Source organism: Mytilus trossulus, chromosome 9, assembly GCF_036588685.1.
Source record: "Mytilus trossulus isolate FHL-02 chromosome 9, PNRI_Mtr1.1.1.hap1, whole genome shotgun sequence".
In the NCBI taxonomy this organism is placed as follows: domain Eukaryota; kingdom Metazoa; phylum Mollusca; class Bivalvia; order Mytilida; family Mytilidae; genus Mytilus; species Mytilus trossulus.
In genome coordinates, this window is record NC_086381.1 from 44542745 (window position 1) to 44557391 (window position 14647).

The 14647-nt window shown below is 31.5% G+C and overlaps 1 protein-coding gene across 1 annotated transcript in view; it reads left to right on the forward strand.

Annotated features, from left to right (window-relative positions):
• The first annotated feature begins 648 nt into the window (after positions 1 to 648).
• LOC134684654 (probable glutamate receptor) overlaps positions 649 to 14647 on the forward strand; it is a 31047-nt gene continuing 17048 nt past the window's right edge. The window contains exons 1-4 of the mRNA XM_063543959.1: positions 649 to 820; positions 4662 to 4849; positions 11680 to 11774; positions 13849 to 13939. Coding sequence (XP_063400029.1) covers positions 649 to 820; positions 4662 to 4849; positions 11680 to 11774; positions 13849 to 13939 — 546 coding nt within the window. The remainder of the gene's footprint in view (positions 821 to 4661; positions 4850 to 11679; positions 11775 to 13848; positions 13940 to 14647) is intronic.

Sequence of the window (14647 nt, forward strand, 5' to 3'; positions counted from 1 at the left end):
TGGACCTTCCTGTTTTCAAAACAAAGTTGGATTCTTTTTTTTTTATTTTCACATTTTTATTGCAGTGCTTATAATTAATAATGTAACACATCGTTGTCAAAATAGGGGAATATATTGCAACTGACATACAAGTGAGAGGTTTTAGCTAGCTATAAAACAAGGTGTAATCCACCATTTTCTACATACGAAAATGCCTGTACCAAGTCAGGAATATAAAGGTGGTATCTATTCATTTGATGCGATTAAGGTATTGATTTTTACCATTTGATTCAGAATTTTTGATTATAAATTGTTCTCAGAGTTCGGTATCTCTTATGGATTAAATTTACAAATTGGAAGATAAATGGATCTTAAAACATAACTATAAAATTATATCGTATGGTACTAATGCTTTTTACATATCATTTATATTTATCATTTTACAATATACAATGTCAACTTCTCTACCTACTTTTTCAAAACAAATCATGTGTGTGACGCATACTATGTGAAATAAGGTTTCAAATGAGTTGGGCGGAGCTTATAATTCCTTGGTTGCTTTCGTGTTGAATAGATTTGGAAAATATAAACGGACTGCATAGAACTATTCCAAGTCCTGCTAGGAACTACTGTATACTTATTCAGGAAATTTACGTGATACTAAAAAGCATGCCGGCTTCAAATCAATCAACATTTATGACCGCGTGCTTATCAGAAGAAAAGAAAATGAGTAGAAGAGAACCAATCTCTTATGAAACAGATATATCAGTCTTCATGTTGATCTCTGTGATAATCAATTTAAAGTGGACTTCTGTTTGCATTATTTTTGATAAGGAGACAGGTAAGTCAGCATCAGAAAAAGAAATGCATTTTTAACCTTGTCAATTCTAATGCTTCTTTATTTTAGGTCAATATAATAATTTACCATTAAAAAGTTCATTCGGGGAAAATGAAGTGAAGTTATCATTACCTTTTAACTCAACTTTCCACTATGTCAATTCAGAGTAAAATAACGACTTTTTTTAATTCATTCAAACAAATTCGGATCTCATAAAGTTTTAATTAAATAGCCTGTTATTTTTTTTTTTGGCCTTATCCGAACCATATATTCTTAAGAATTGATTTCTAGTTTGAGATGAGTTGTGTTAGTCGGAAAAAGTTCATGTCAAAAAAATCTTAATTATCTGCTCAAGAGAATATAATACTATAATCTATCATCTCAAATCAATCGAACATATTAAAAAGAGTTCTGTAGATGTAACAGTAGTAAAAAGTACTTACATTCTTACAAGTAACATTAACAACCAACACTGTTTACAATAAACAAGGTCAATACATAAATAAACTCATCATAGATACTAAGATTACCAAAAGCTTTTTTATTAAGCCAAACGTCCGTTTCGTCTAGTAAAGGTTTATCAGTGCCGCTCATTAAAAAAACAAATACACTACGAAGTTGAAGGGCATTGAGGACCCAAAATACCACACTATTTTGTCGAATAATCAAAGGAAATGTCTGGTTAGGTACATCTTTTACTGGAAAAGATCACCTTAGAGACATTTTGGCATTAATGATTCATTTTGGTTATATATAAATCTTCCTATGTTTTGGCTCCCAAAACTGTTGATTTTTAATGTAGAAAAAAAAAATTAAAAAAAGCGCATTGGGGTTACGAAAATACTGACTTGTTTACATTTTGTTGTACACAAATCAGTAAGTTTTGAACCATAAATATTTTGGCGACAATTACCCTTCCGGAGCACCTGAGATCACCCCTAGTTTTTGGTGGGGTTCGTGTTGTTTATTCTTTGGTTTTCTATGTTGTGTCGTGTGTACTATAATAATTGTTTGATTTTTTTCTTTTTCATTTTTAGCCATGGCGTTGTCAGTTTGTTTTAGATTTATGAGTGTGACTGTCCTTTTGGTATCTTTCGTCCCTCTCTTATATGAGGGCTATCTTTATAAAAGAATATTTGCATGCAGCAATAGAAGATCAGAGTTCATGTGTCTTATTTTGGTATCGTCTATTTAATTTTTAAAAATCAAGCATATCAAAAAAGGTTTCATCTAGCAAAATAAAGTATTGTTCTTATTCTTTTATTATTCTCTCATGTAAAGGAATTGTGTATAGTATTTTCTAAAAAAAAAATAGCATCTCTGATCAATTTTACAATAAAGTGTAATAGAAGCCGGTTCAGGAATCAGTGCTTTGCCGTATTTTTTGTGCCGACTTCATGGTAGCAAGTCTTTGAATTAACTATAAAGTGCTGCGTGTTTAACCGAGAAACAACAAATGGTTCATTTTGACTTGACTAGGCCAGGGACCAAACATACAAGCTCTACTATAGAGACGAACACATTTTGGCGAGACTATATAGATGCGGTTCGATAAGATCGACCCGGTATCAATGGCAAAATTAATTATTTGAAAATAACAGTCTCTGAGGATATAACTTGACCAGTAATGTGAAATTTTCTAAATTAAGAAGACCTGTCACTGTAAAATTTGGTGATTAAAATTTTAATTTGTTAAAATTTTAAGCATCACTCATCCTTGTATATATATTTTTTGTATAGGATCTAACTTTAGAAAGTGTCCTGCTAGTAGTCGGATATATAAATAAAATGAAAACAGTCATATTATTTTGACAAAAACTGTTTAAATGTAATAAACACCATGTGTATGACTTATTTATTTCTAGCAGTTTCTCAATTAGAATGTATTTTCTTAATTTTTTTATGCAATTATCCTCTAATTACAGAATCAAAACGGCACGTTGACAACCAAAGCAAATTTATCACTATTCAACATGTTTCTCTTTGTTTGTGAAAATAACATCAAACGACTTCATTTTATTTATCTTAATATGCCATTTGTTTGATAGAATACATTAATTTTCATTGGTGGCGTATTTTCTCAACATTTGCTTTTAATGACATATTGTGTTTGTCATTTGTTTTTTTGTAAAGTACACTGGTTTCAATTCAATAACTTCTGTGGATTCATTTATATTCGTTGTATACCATTTTTCGTGGGTTGAGTGGGAACATGTGAACCACGAAATCAAATGTTCATCGAATTATAAATTTTCTATAAGCTTTGCAGGTAAAAATCTGCAAACCCCCGAAATCAAATATTCACGAACATGCAAGTTTTCCTGAATCCACGAAAGTTGATACCCACGAAAATTTATACCCACGAAAATAAAAAAATCCACAGTACAAAAGAGTCGTTTCCATTCTTATGCTTTTGTTTCATTCGTCGTGATCATAATCTAAACACCATGATACTCATCCTTATATTCAAAGAAAACGTTTTACATACGAGAATGTAATTCATTTAATAGTTGTAACTTGGCTCTGAACGATGCTTTTACTACAATAACTCTAATATCGGGGTTTTGTGACTATTATTTTCATGTAAGTTTTGTGTGTCTGTGTGTGTTTCGTACCGACCTATTTGGAAAAGTCGATGGCAACTAATGTTTACAGTTAGTCCTTATGTTCAGCCGGATATATTGTCAAAGATTCGGAGAGGGTTTAATACCCATAAGCGTGTTTAACTCCGCCACATTCTCTGGCCTTTGTTAGTCGTGTATAATTTTTTATTTTAGTTTCTTGTGTATAGTTTAGTATGATGTCCATTATCACTGTACTAGTATACTTAAGTTTTTAAGGGGCCAGTTGAAGGACGCGTACGGGTGCGGGAGTTTCTCGCTACATTGAAGACCCATTGGAGGCCTTCGGCTGTTGTCTGCTCTATGGTCGGGTTGTTTTCGCTTTGACACATTCCCCATTTCCTTTCTCAATTTTTATTTTTAAGTCTGTCCTAAGTCATAAGCCTGTAGCTCATCTATTGCCGTTGTTTCATGTTTGTCTTTTTTTGTTTTTCGTAAATTATTTTGTTAAAAATTCGGTCGTTAGTTTACTAATTTGAATGGTTTCATACTTTTTTGACGCAACCTTTTAATAGCAGATATAATCGGTATGAGTATTTTCGTTGTTGAAATTTGTATGTTGACTTATGACTGCCTTTATAAAAGTCATTTGAAATAATGTGGATAACTGTTCCAATGTCATTATTACCACATTAATTCATTTTTTTATATAAAAAAGTGAAACAATTCGTTTAAGGCAGTTGTCTTTTATCTTTTTCTCACATGAAAAGATATAATACAAAATCGAAAACGAAAAATGCGTAGATTCAAAATCAAAAACGAAAAATGCGTAGTTTGTGTTATCATGATGAAACGATATTACAACATTTCAGTTGACTCTTCCTTGGTAATTAGATAACTACCAAAGGTCAGACGATGTACATGTCTTCATTTATATTGAATACATGTTATTTCGTATATACTAGTAATGTATAAAACTATAAGGAGTAAAATCAAAGATGTGTTAATCGACCTCACGGTTAAAAGATATTAATACGAAATTTTGGTTTTTCCGCAAATAAAGCATTAATAAAAGTGGGTAATCAATTCATTCTTTCCGTCGATTTATTACACGTTAAAACACTTGGTTATTATTTCTTCTTATTCAATTCACTTGATTTTGAAATGACTTTTATAATATTGAGGTATGCAATATATCTAATGGTATTCCAATCAAACCTTCTATATTGTTCAAATAAAAATACTCACCACTTTATATTTCCTTTTACATTTTTCAATTTCAGAAAAAGAAGCTTTGTATTTTCATGAACGTCTTTCTTATTACGACATTTTTGCTGTAACCTACGATATGGAGGAGATAACATCTTCTGATATAGATGATTTGTTAGATGCAGAGTCAACCAATTCACAGAAAGTTCTTAAATTCATAATGTATTGTCATTCACAATTAGGTGAGAAGTTTTTATCACAGGTAATCAATGAAATTTTTTTTTTACTCCACTTTAAGATTGAAAAATGGATATATAGATTACTTAACAAGGAAATGACTTTTCGCATACATTTATTTTACGAGTCCTTACGGAACGCAGGAATTCATGGATCCGTACTATTTGGCCACTTGTAAAATATATTTTGGAGTTACTATAAGTTTTCCGAGCTATTTACAGTTTATTACAGATTGTAACAAGTTATAAAAATGTATTTACGGCTAAAATTTTACGAATTCTTATGAGATTTTACGATTAACTGCGAGCAACTAACGGGAATTTTACGAAATTGTTACGGAATGTTACGATTATAATATAAAATGTGACTCTTTCATCAAAGTCATTTAAATGTTAGTTATGACTGACATATTACGTGTATTACGAATATTTACGAGTTTTCATGAGTCTTTAAATTTAGCTTCATACCTTTCTCCAAATCGTAAACAATACGTACTAAATGAACAAATGCGTATTTTGTATTAGTAACGTCCACTACGGTATTCTATATAATTAATTTTATCTGTAAAGTCATCGTAACACGACCCGAATGTAATCCTAAACAACACTTAATGATTCGTTATAAATGTTAAATAATCCGTAAACAAATAATAAATAATAGTACTATCAAATCGTGAAACAAATTATTCTGATTATTGGTAGCATTACGTAGAAGATAGTTGCGTGATGTTACGAGCAGTTTATCATACTAACGAATTGTTGTCATGTCACAACATTGTCTCTTCTTTCTTGGATGGATATACTTAGTGTACATACAAATTGACAAAGACTGATAACAATAACTATAACTATGTCTTTTGATCTGTTGCAGCCTTTTGATTTTGGACGAAAACATGTAAGGCGAAACTCTCTTCTTCACTTTTCGAGATGGATAGTGGTGATATTTCACGAAGACGATCACCAATTCGACGGGAATCCAAATATAACGTTCGACAATGTTGCAGTAATACGCCTTTTCAGTGTGTCTGAAAATCAAAAACAAAATCATAAGGTAACAGTTACTTCGCCATTTATAATCCATCTTTTTCATCTTCTGTTATCATCGTCACTATCTTCATTGTCATTGTTGTCAGGGATATTATTGATGTCATATCAGAAAGAAACTTCAAAATAATGATATTTTACAGTGTGTACAGATGTATCAGTAAATACGAGTTTGAATTGACTACAAAATCAAAATTGATCATTTGACCATTAGGAAACATTACAATATCAATTGACCATTTGACCATTAGGAAACATTACAATATCAATTGACTATTTGACCATTAGGAAACATTACAATATCAATTGGCCATTTGACCATTAGGAAACATTACAATATCAAATGACCATTTGACCATTAGGAAACATTACAATATCAATTGACCATTTGACCATTAGGAAACATTACAATATCAATTGACCATTTGACCATTAGGAAACATTACAATATAAATTGACCATTTGACCATTAGGAAACATTACAATAGCAATTGACCATTTGACCATTAGGAAACATTACAATATCAATTGACTATTTGACCATTAGGAAACATTACAATATAAATTGACCATTTGACCATTAGGAAACATTACAATATCAATTGACCATTTGACCATTAGGAAACATTACAATATAAATTGACCATTTGACCATTAGGAAACATTACAATATCAATTGACCATTTGACCATTAGGAAACATTAAAATATCAGTTGACCATTTGACCATTAGGAAACATTACAATATCAATTGACCATTTGACCATTAGAAAAAATTAAAATATCAGTTGACCATTTGACCATTAGGAAACATTACACTATCAGTTTACCATTTGACCATTAGGAAACATTACAATATAAATTGACCATTTTACCATTAGGAAACATAACAATATCAATTGCATCATGTACATAGCCGACATTAAGACATTTTTAACTAGAATTTTTTTTTAATATGATGCATTTACTAACGTAGATCTTCTTGTAGAAAATTTGTCCAGGTGCAACTAAGTCTAGATAATCACAGTAAAAAAGACATTAACTATTTTTTTTATCTATAAAAATTAGCTAAAATTAGGTTAGAATTGGTTTGCTAACCTTATTAAAAAACGAAATACAAAATTATTTTGTTGAGAAACTTAGTAATGATCCATTAAGGTTAATGAATAAAGTCTATTTCAGTAAATTACATTGCAGAAAAGAGGACAGATTTGTGGTTACGACAATGGGAACATATTCGTCGTTAACTGTGAAATGATTCCGTCATAGTTGGAAAGATGAAATTTTCAAGACCATTAATTGTATTTAAAAAACAAAATGACCATTTTATGAATTTCCTGACAATGAGTATTGGTAAGCAGTGAATATGACATCAGTTCTGGGATAAAACAAACCAGGTGGTAATTGATCTTGACTCCTTACCACTTCTCACTATCATGAATAAAGGCAACAGCAGTATACCGCTGTTCAAAACTCGTAAATCTATGGACAAAAAACAAAATCAGGGTAACAAACAACATAAGTTTGTAAAAGAGGGACCAAGGATACCAGAGGTAAATTCAATCACATAAATCGAAAGTAAACTGAAAACGCCATTGCTAAAAAAGTAAAAGACAAACAGACACAGTACATGAAAGAAAATATAGTCTAAAAAACACTTGGTTGTTAGACGATACATCTACAATATAAATATGAAACGCCAATTCCATTTTTCGTTATGTAAACCACTAGGAACGCGAATAAAGTGTTACAAACTATCAAATCAGGTTTAATCTACCATTTTCCACTTAAGAACATGCCTGTAGCAAGCCAGTTGTTTTCAATTCGTATAATGTGTTGGAGCTTTTGATTTTGCCATTTAATAAGGATTCTGAATTGCCATCGGTGTCAGTATTTTTTTTATGTTATTTTTTACTTTTACCTCTATCGTACGAAAGATGGACGAAAGATACCAGAGGGACAGTCAAACTCATAAATCGAAAATAAACTGACAACGCCATGACTAAAACTGAAAAGGACAAACAGACAAACAGTAGTACACATGACACAACAAGGAAACTAAAGAATAAACAACACGCATCCCAAAATGTTACGTATACCTCTAGGGTGAGTGAACAAAATGTTACGTGTACCTTCAGGGTTCGTGAACGACCTGCTATGCGTAACTCTAAAAACGCCATAGCTAAAAATGAAAAAGACAAACAGACGAACGTACGTTTAACAAAATGTATTATGATCCGAACAGCCCTTCATAATTGACCAAACGTCTCCTGCTATGCATAAACAGGAATTCAAATTCATGATGGATTTTCAGTCTCATGTGGAAACATTGTATATTGAAGCATTGTCCAAATTTAACACTTTTCTGTGATAAAGATGATTAATTCTACAATGTTAAGCTCTAAAAGGACAAAAAAGATGGGTCTAAAACTAACCGTGATTGACGAAGTCGACATATTGCTTTACATTCTTAGCACTTTTTAAACACCAAGTACGAATGGTTGCCAATTCAGACATTATTGTGGAAGGAATCAAGACGACGACAATTATCGAAGGTTGGATACGTTCACTTGAATGGAAGTATACTTCTTCTAAAAGATACTGCAATCTGGGATGCAAATGGAAGTGAAATTCTGGAAAATTTTATATTTCCAAATGTAAAGTTGGGTTTTAACAAGAGAAAATTCCTTGTTAGCATATTACCGGTAAGTTTTATAAGACAAACTTTAGTTAAAACCATAGAAAAGTTATTTAGAAGACCTCTAACAATTTGATGGAAGTCATTTAAAGGAAATTTTTTTTTAGAGTATATTAAATAAAAAAAAATTGAGAATGGAAATAGGGAATGTGTCAAAGAAAAAACAATCCGACTAAAGAACAGAAAACAGCCGAATGGCACCAATGGGTCTTCATCACAGCGAGAAAATCCTACACTCGGAACTTCAGCTGGCTCCTAAACAAAATTATGTATTATAGTTCAATTAAAATGGACATCACTCCAAACTCAAAACATATAATGAACTTAAATAATAAAAAGACTTACAAATAGCAGGTCACAACTTAGCTTACAATGAAAGTCAATGCGTGCTTATTGTTTCCATGGTGCAGTATTAAACTTCTTTTCTGCTATGGTAATTATTTTAATTATACAATTGTATGTCTTATCAGTTGGAACATTTTTGAAATTTTTTTTTAACAATATATTTTTGATCATCGTATCAAATTCCTCTTTGAGATATAAATTTTATAATTGCAGTTTTTATAATAAATGTGGGTCATAATAACATCTTTGAAACTGTTTTATCCCTGGATTAAGCACAAAACAATTTGGAGTCTAGACAGAAGCCTGTCACTCACTTTTTTTTACAATTTTTGATATGATTGCTATGCAGCGTTAAGTTTTAAGTTAATGTTATTCCTTCTTTAAAATTCTAAATTATAAACACTCTCTTCTGCTAAGTAACTCAAGTAATTATATGTAATTCCCTTTTCCTATAAAGATTACAAATCGTCATTTCATAAAAAAACAAGAGTTCTTTAATGGTGCTTGAAAATTTTCTAATGCTTTATTATAAATAGACTTAAATTCATAGACTACCAAGCAAAGATGTGTTCGAAGCTAACTGTAGCTTTAATGGGTTTTAATTACTTATCGAGAATTCCAAAAGAGAAAATTCTAAATAAAAAAACTAATTACAAATATTTCTACATTCCGTCTTTTATTTCTTCAATATGAAATAAAAATTCCATTTAAATATGATAATGTTAATGTCATCATGTACATAGCCAAAATGACTCATGCTTAACTTAAACATTTGGAATGAAGAAAGAGTATACTGTGCATTTATACTATTCTGAAATTCACAGTGATTGGAAGTTTAGACAACAAAATTACATATTCCTTATTTTTATATGGGGTTTTAATGGTGTTTTAATGAAATAAGCTTTTCTAAAAGGCTCCAAGCATCCCCCAAGCATGCCTGGGGGAAGCTCGAAAGAATAAATATATGTTCCCTTAAAAAGAAATATTTTGGCGTTTTTCTAAAATTAAACAGGAAGTCATTTATCAAAAATTCAAAACATTTTGTAATTTTTACATAGCCACCCCTTCTTATATGCCTGCATAGTCCATAAGAAAAATTGTACTTTACTAGAATAATCTTTTATTGGATGCATTTACTGACGTAGATTTTCTAGTAGAAAATCTTTGCAAGTGCTACTGAATCTAAATATCTTATTAAATAATCACAGTAAAAAAGGTAGATATTCTATGAACTAATTTTTATCTATCGAGCAATCACAAAGCGAAATACACTGAGCCAAAGCTAGGTTAGAAAGGGATTGTTAACCTTATAAAATAATTAAAACAAAATGATTTTGTTGATAAACTACGTAATTATGCATTACGTTTAAAGAATTAGAGGATAACATCAACTTAACTAATTCGGACTTTATCCAGAGATTTTTCCACCACTCCAACTTGTCAATTACGATTGTATTGATAACACATTTTTAAGATTTAACATATTGATACTGTGGATAAATGATTATGTGTTGAATACTACTTTTCGCGGATATCGTGGTCGCAGGTGAATCATAAAATTAAGTGTTTAACGAAGTAGAAATTTTCTGTATGGTTATACTGTGGATTAATTTCGTTCGTGAGTACCAATTTCCGTGGATCAAGCAACACTTAAATATTCTAACACATTTAATGTCTTGGCTTTCCCCAAGTCAGCATAGGATCCTATAGAAAATTTGTTATTCGTTGAACATTCACCGGTACGACTTTGGCAAAATCACAAAATCAAATATCCTCGAAAATGTTATTTTTCTAATTCCAAGAACACAAGTACCCACATATTAAAGCAAACTACTGTACCCTTTTTTCTGCATATATATTTTTTGTTTACTATCCACTCTAACAATGTGTCTTGACAATATAATTATTCAGGAACATGCAACGGAAGACATAATGACAATATTCAATGTTAATAACGTTAGTCCAATAATATTGAAAATTAACCGATGTAATTCATAATTTATATTGTTAATTTATAGTTATCAAGCATGAACATTGCTGTGTGTAACTTGTAAAGCGATTTGAAGAAGTATTCATGTTAACAAATCTTTATTCTATTAGACATTTGTGTTTGAATAATTCTCAGGATTAATGAAAAAAAATCAATCGTATCTTGATGTTGTACTCACCTGATGTTTTAGTTGAAGATGGAGTAAGAGAGGTGAATTGATAATAATACTCAAAGTAGAAAACAACTGATAATGGCATGGCAAAAAATGAAACATCACAATAAAATACATAATTTTAAAAACAGAGCAACACAAAACCTATAAAAAGCAGGTCATAAAATCAGGTATACTGGAACAGCAAGCAAACCCTGCTCCACATGTGTCGTGTCGCGCCATGAAAGAACGATTCTTTTCGGTAGGTCACATTCAAGAAAAGAGGCCAGGTTTATGTTTTCGAAAATTGGATTATATCCATCGTCAACTGTGAAACGTTCATAACGGTCAATAAACATTTGTCCGTTAAATTTCAACTTAATCACTTTGAACTCTTGGCTTTGACGCCTCCTTATAAACAGCACTTTTATATGTCAAGAAAGTCATAAGGGGGGATGTGGAATAACGTATCAACTGGAACATATGAATAATTACTGAAGAGTTAGTTTTGAATATTCGTATTGACAATCTTTGTGCAAGTAAACGTTTTCTAAATATAAACTCGGTTGGTTCTATTAAAATATTGCTAAGACACAACATGACACGTTTGTATGTTTTTCTTCTTCAAGTGGAAGCCATATGTGGAGATAGACGACAAAACAAAAGAGTATAAAGGAATGACCATTGAACTACTGAACGAATTATCACGGAGACTAAATTATTCGTATGTATTAAAATGTAACAAATATTGTAACGTTCCGGGGTTTTCTTGTCAGGATATAAACCCGTTGTTACTTTTGTGGGCCTACAGTGATGGAAGTTATAATAAAAATCACAATTGAATTCATTAATTGTATTATTTCTATTTGAGAAATACAACCAATACAGTGCTTCATAGAACATATGGCATGACTTAAAATACATTAATTATATAATAAGCAATACGGCAAAGGGCATTACTTGCACCAAGTTTAATAAATCAATTCTTCTAGCGCTTTGTGCAATGCAATTTACTTGAAATACGACATTCTAATATTCTGCATCCTTATAGTGCATGAAATTGTACTTGGTGCTCTGCATTCAAATACTATGCATACTTGGTGCAGGAAAAATCTACTTGGTGCACTGCATTCAAATACTCAGCATACTCGATGCATTACATATTATCACCAAGTATTCCTTCCTTTGTGCAATGCATTACTTGGTGCAGGAAAATCTACTTGGTGCGTTGCACACAACTACTCTGCATACTCAGAGCATGGTTAGCTATTTAACCGAGCAAACAGTATATCAATATTAAATATTTTCACCAAGCAATGTTACTTCGTGGAGTAAAATTTAGTTTAAGAGAGACGGATGACTGCATGGGGGTTCTTGGAGAGAAGCTCCCAGTAGGTACATGCGTTCCATATTTTATACCCAATCGTCGATAGGTGTGACGTAATACATGAGTCATTAATAAACAAGAACACTTACGTTAAATTTCGCGCGTTATACTGAACCTATAAACAAATACAAAATGAACAATAACTCATATAAATAAAGTCGATATATAGATTTAAAGAAGTCTGTATATAATGTTAGGTCCAGGTAAGTCTTTTCTTTCTAAAATACGAATCAGAATACCCTATAAGTTAATTATCTTCGATCATATCCGTAGATATGGATATTTTAACACCCTGAAGTATCCAAGTACAGCCTGAGGCGTAGCCATAGGGTATACAGGGTACTGAAGGGTGTTAAAATATCCATATCTACGGATATGAACATAGATAAAAACAATTATCCCTGGTCTTAGTCTAAATCTGGCGATTTTAAGAGAAATTTGACGAAAAAGATTAACGTGAAAATAACGATTTGTTTTCATTTTTTAAATATTTTTAGGGATTTTTACAAATTTTTAACAAGGTGTAGGGTACTACCTTTGGTAGAACCCTACAGGTAGACATATATAGGATGTTTTTAATCTAAAGACGGAGAAAGTGGAAAAGGTAGAATATGGCGCTCAAAGTTGTAAGAGTTACATCATAGACGTTGTGACGTTATCGTGGGTCATTTGCATAGCTAGGTCAGAAGTCCTATTCATTGACAATTTGGCAGAATAGTGATGCATTTACTTAAATGAGTGCAAATAATCGACATAATAAGACAAAATCGTTAGTGGATTATATAGACTACAGAATTCGATATTTCATAAGGAACAACCATGGAACCAAGGAACCTGCACGTGCATTTCATCGATGTAATGGGTAGCAACGTCCGGGGATATGGGTTAGCAACAATCAGGGCTATTGGTTTTGTAACGACGTGTGTTAACCAATCAAAATCCTAGAAATATACTAAGTTTGGGGTAACAACTGATATATGCGTGTATCAAGTGTAGAACGGAGACCAAAGTAAAAATATCAGCTTTCAGATTACCGGGGCGTATTAATATGCAAAAAAGAAGATATGAAAAGATTGTCAATGAGACAAATCTTAACCAGAGATCAAATGACGTAGATGTTAGCAAAAATAGGTAACAGTGCATTTCTTTTTATTTTATAACTATTCTTCTCAGGATGACAATACATTGAACTTCATAGAACTTATTTAGGCTTCTTATATAAAACATGATTTTCAATCACGCAACAATTAAAATAACATCCCATAAGGTGATATTTTCTCTAATTCACCATATTTAACATTTAAAAGAATTTAAATAACATGAACATTTGCCATAAAGGCATACACTTTGTCCAAATCTGGCGTTCTTTCCAATAGGACTTGTATGCCACTGTATTATTTATATTTTGTAGTTATGAACTTAAGTCGCCACCTGATGGAAAATGGGGTGTGGTATCGGGCAATAACGTTTGGAACGGTTTGATTGGACAGTTGCAACGTAGAGTGAGTATAAACTGCTTTAGACTGTCTAGATTCATATTTGAAAAATATGTATTAAAACGTATTATGAATAACGTAAGATGGAATGACGGTAAATCCGGGAAAACGCTACGGAAGTATGAAATTATTAAACGTGTTCTTTTTTATTTTTGTCATACTTTTACACTGCTTTATTTTTTTTCTAATCGCAAACACAGTCCGTGTACTAAATACTGGTTTTCATATGCATACCACGGTTGTTTCTCGAATAAACATCGGTTTACCGAATTATCCAGACTTCCATATACTTGTAATTATATTGTAAATTGTAAATAAGACGGGCAGAACGTACCTATAGAAGAACAGTAGCGGTAGAAATAGAGACAATGACGAGCAAACATCCAACTGACTTTTGGGAAAAAATACGTAAATTAGGACCTAGAAGTAACAAATGTATACCACAGGAAGTCGTTGATGATGATGGTACTATAACTAGATCTGAACAAAAAGTTTTGGAAAGATGGCGTTGTGATTTTGAAAATTTATACAATGGTTTGTCGAGTGATGAATTTGATTCAGAACACTATACTCAAGCTAAAGTACACAAAAACCTATTAGAGGAAAATATGGAGGACCCTCTGTATATGCCGAATAATCTTTTAAATGAGAAGATATCAAGAAATGAAATAAATTCAATAGTAATGCAAGCTAAACTACGATATGCAAGTGGAT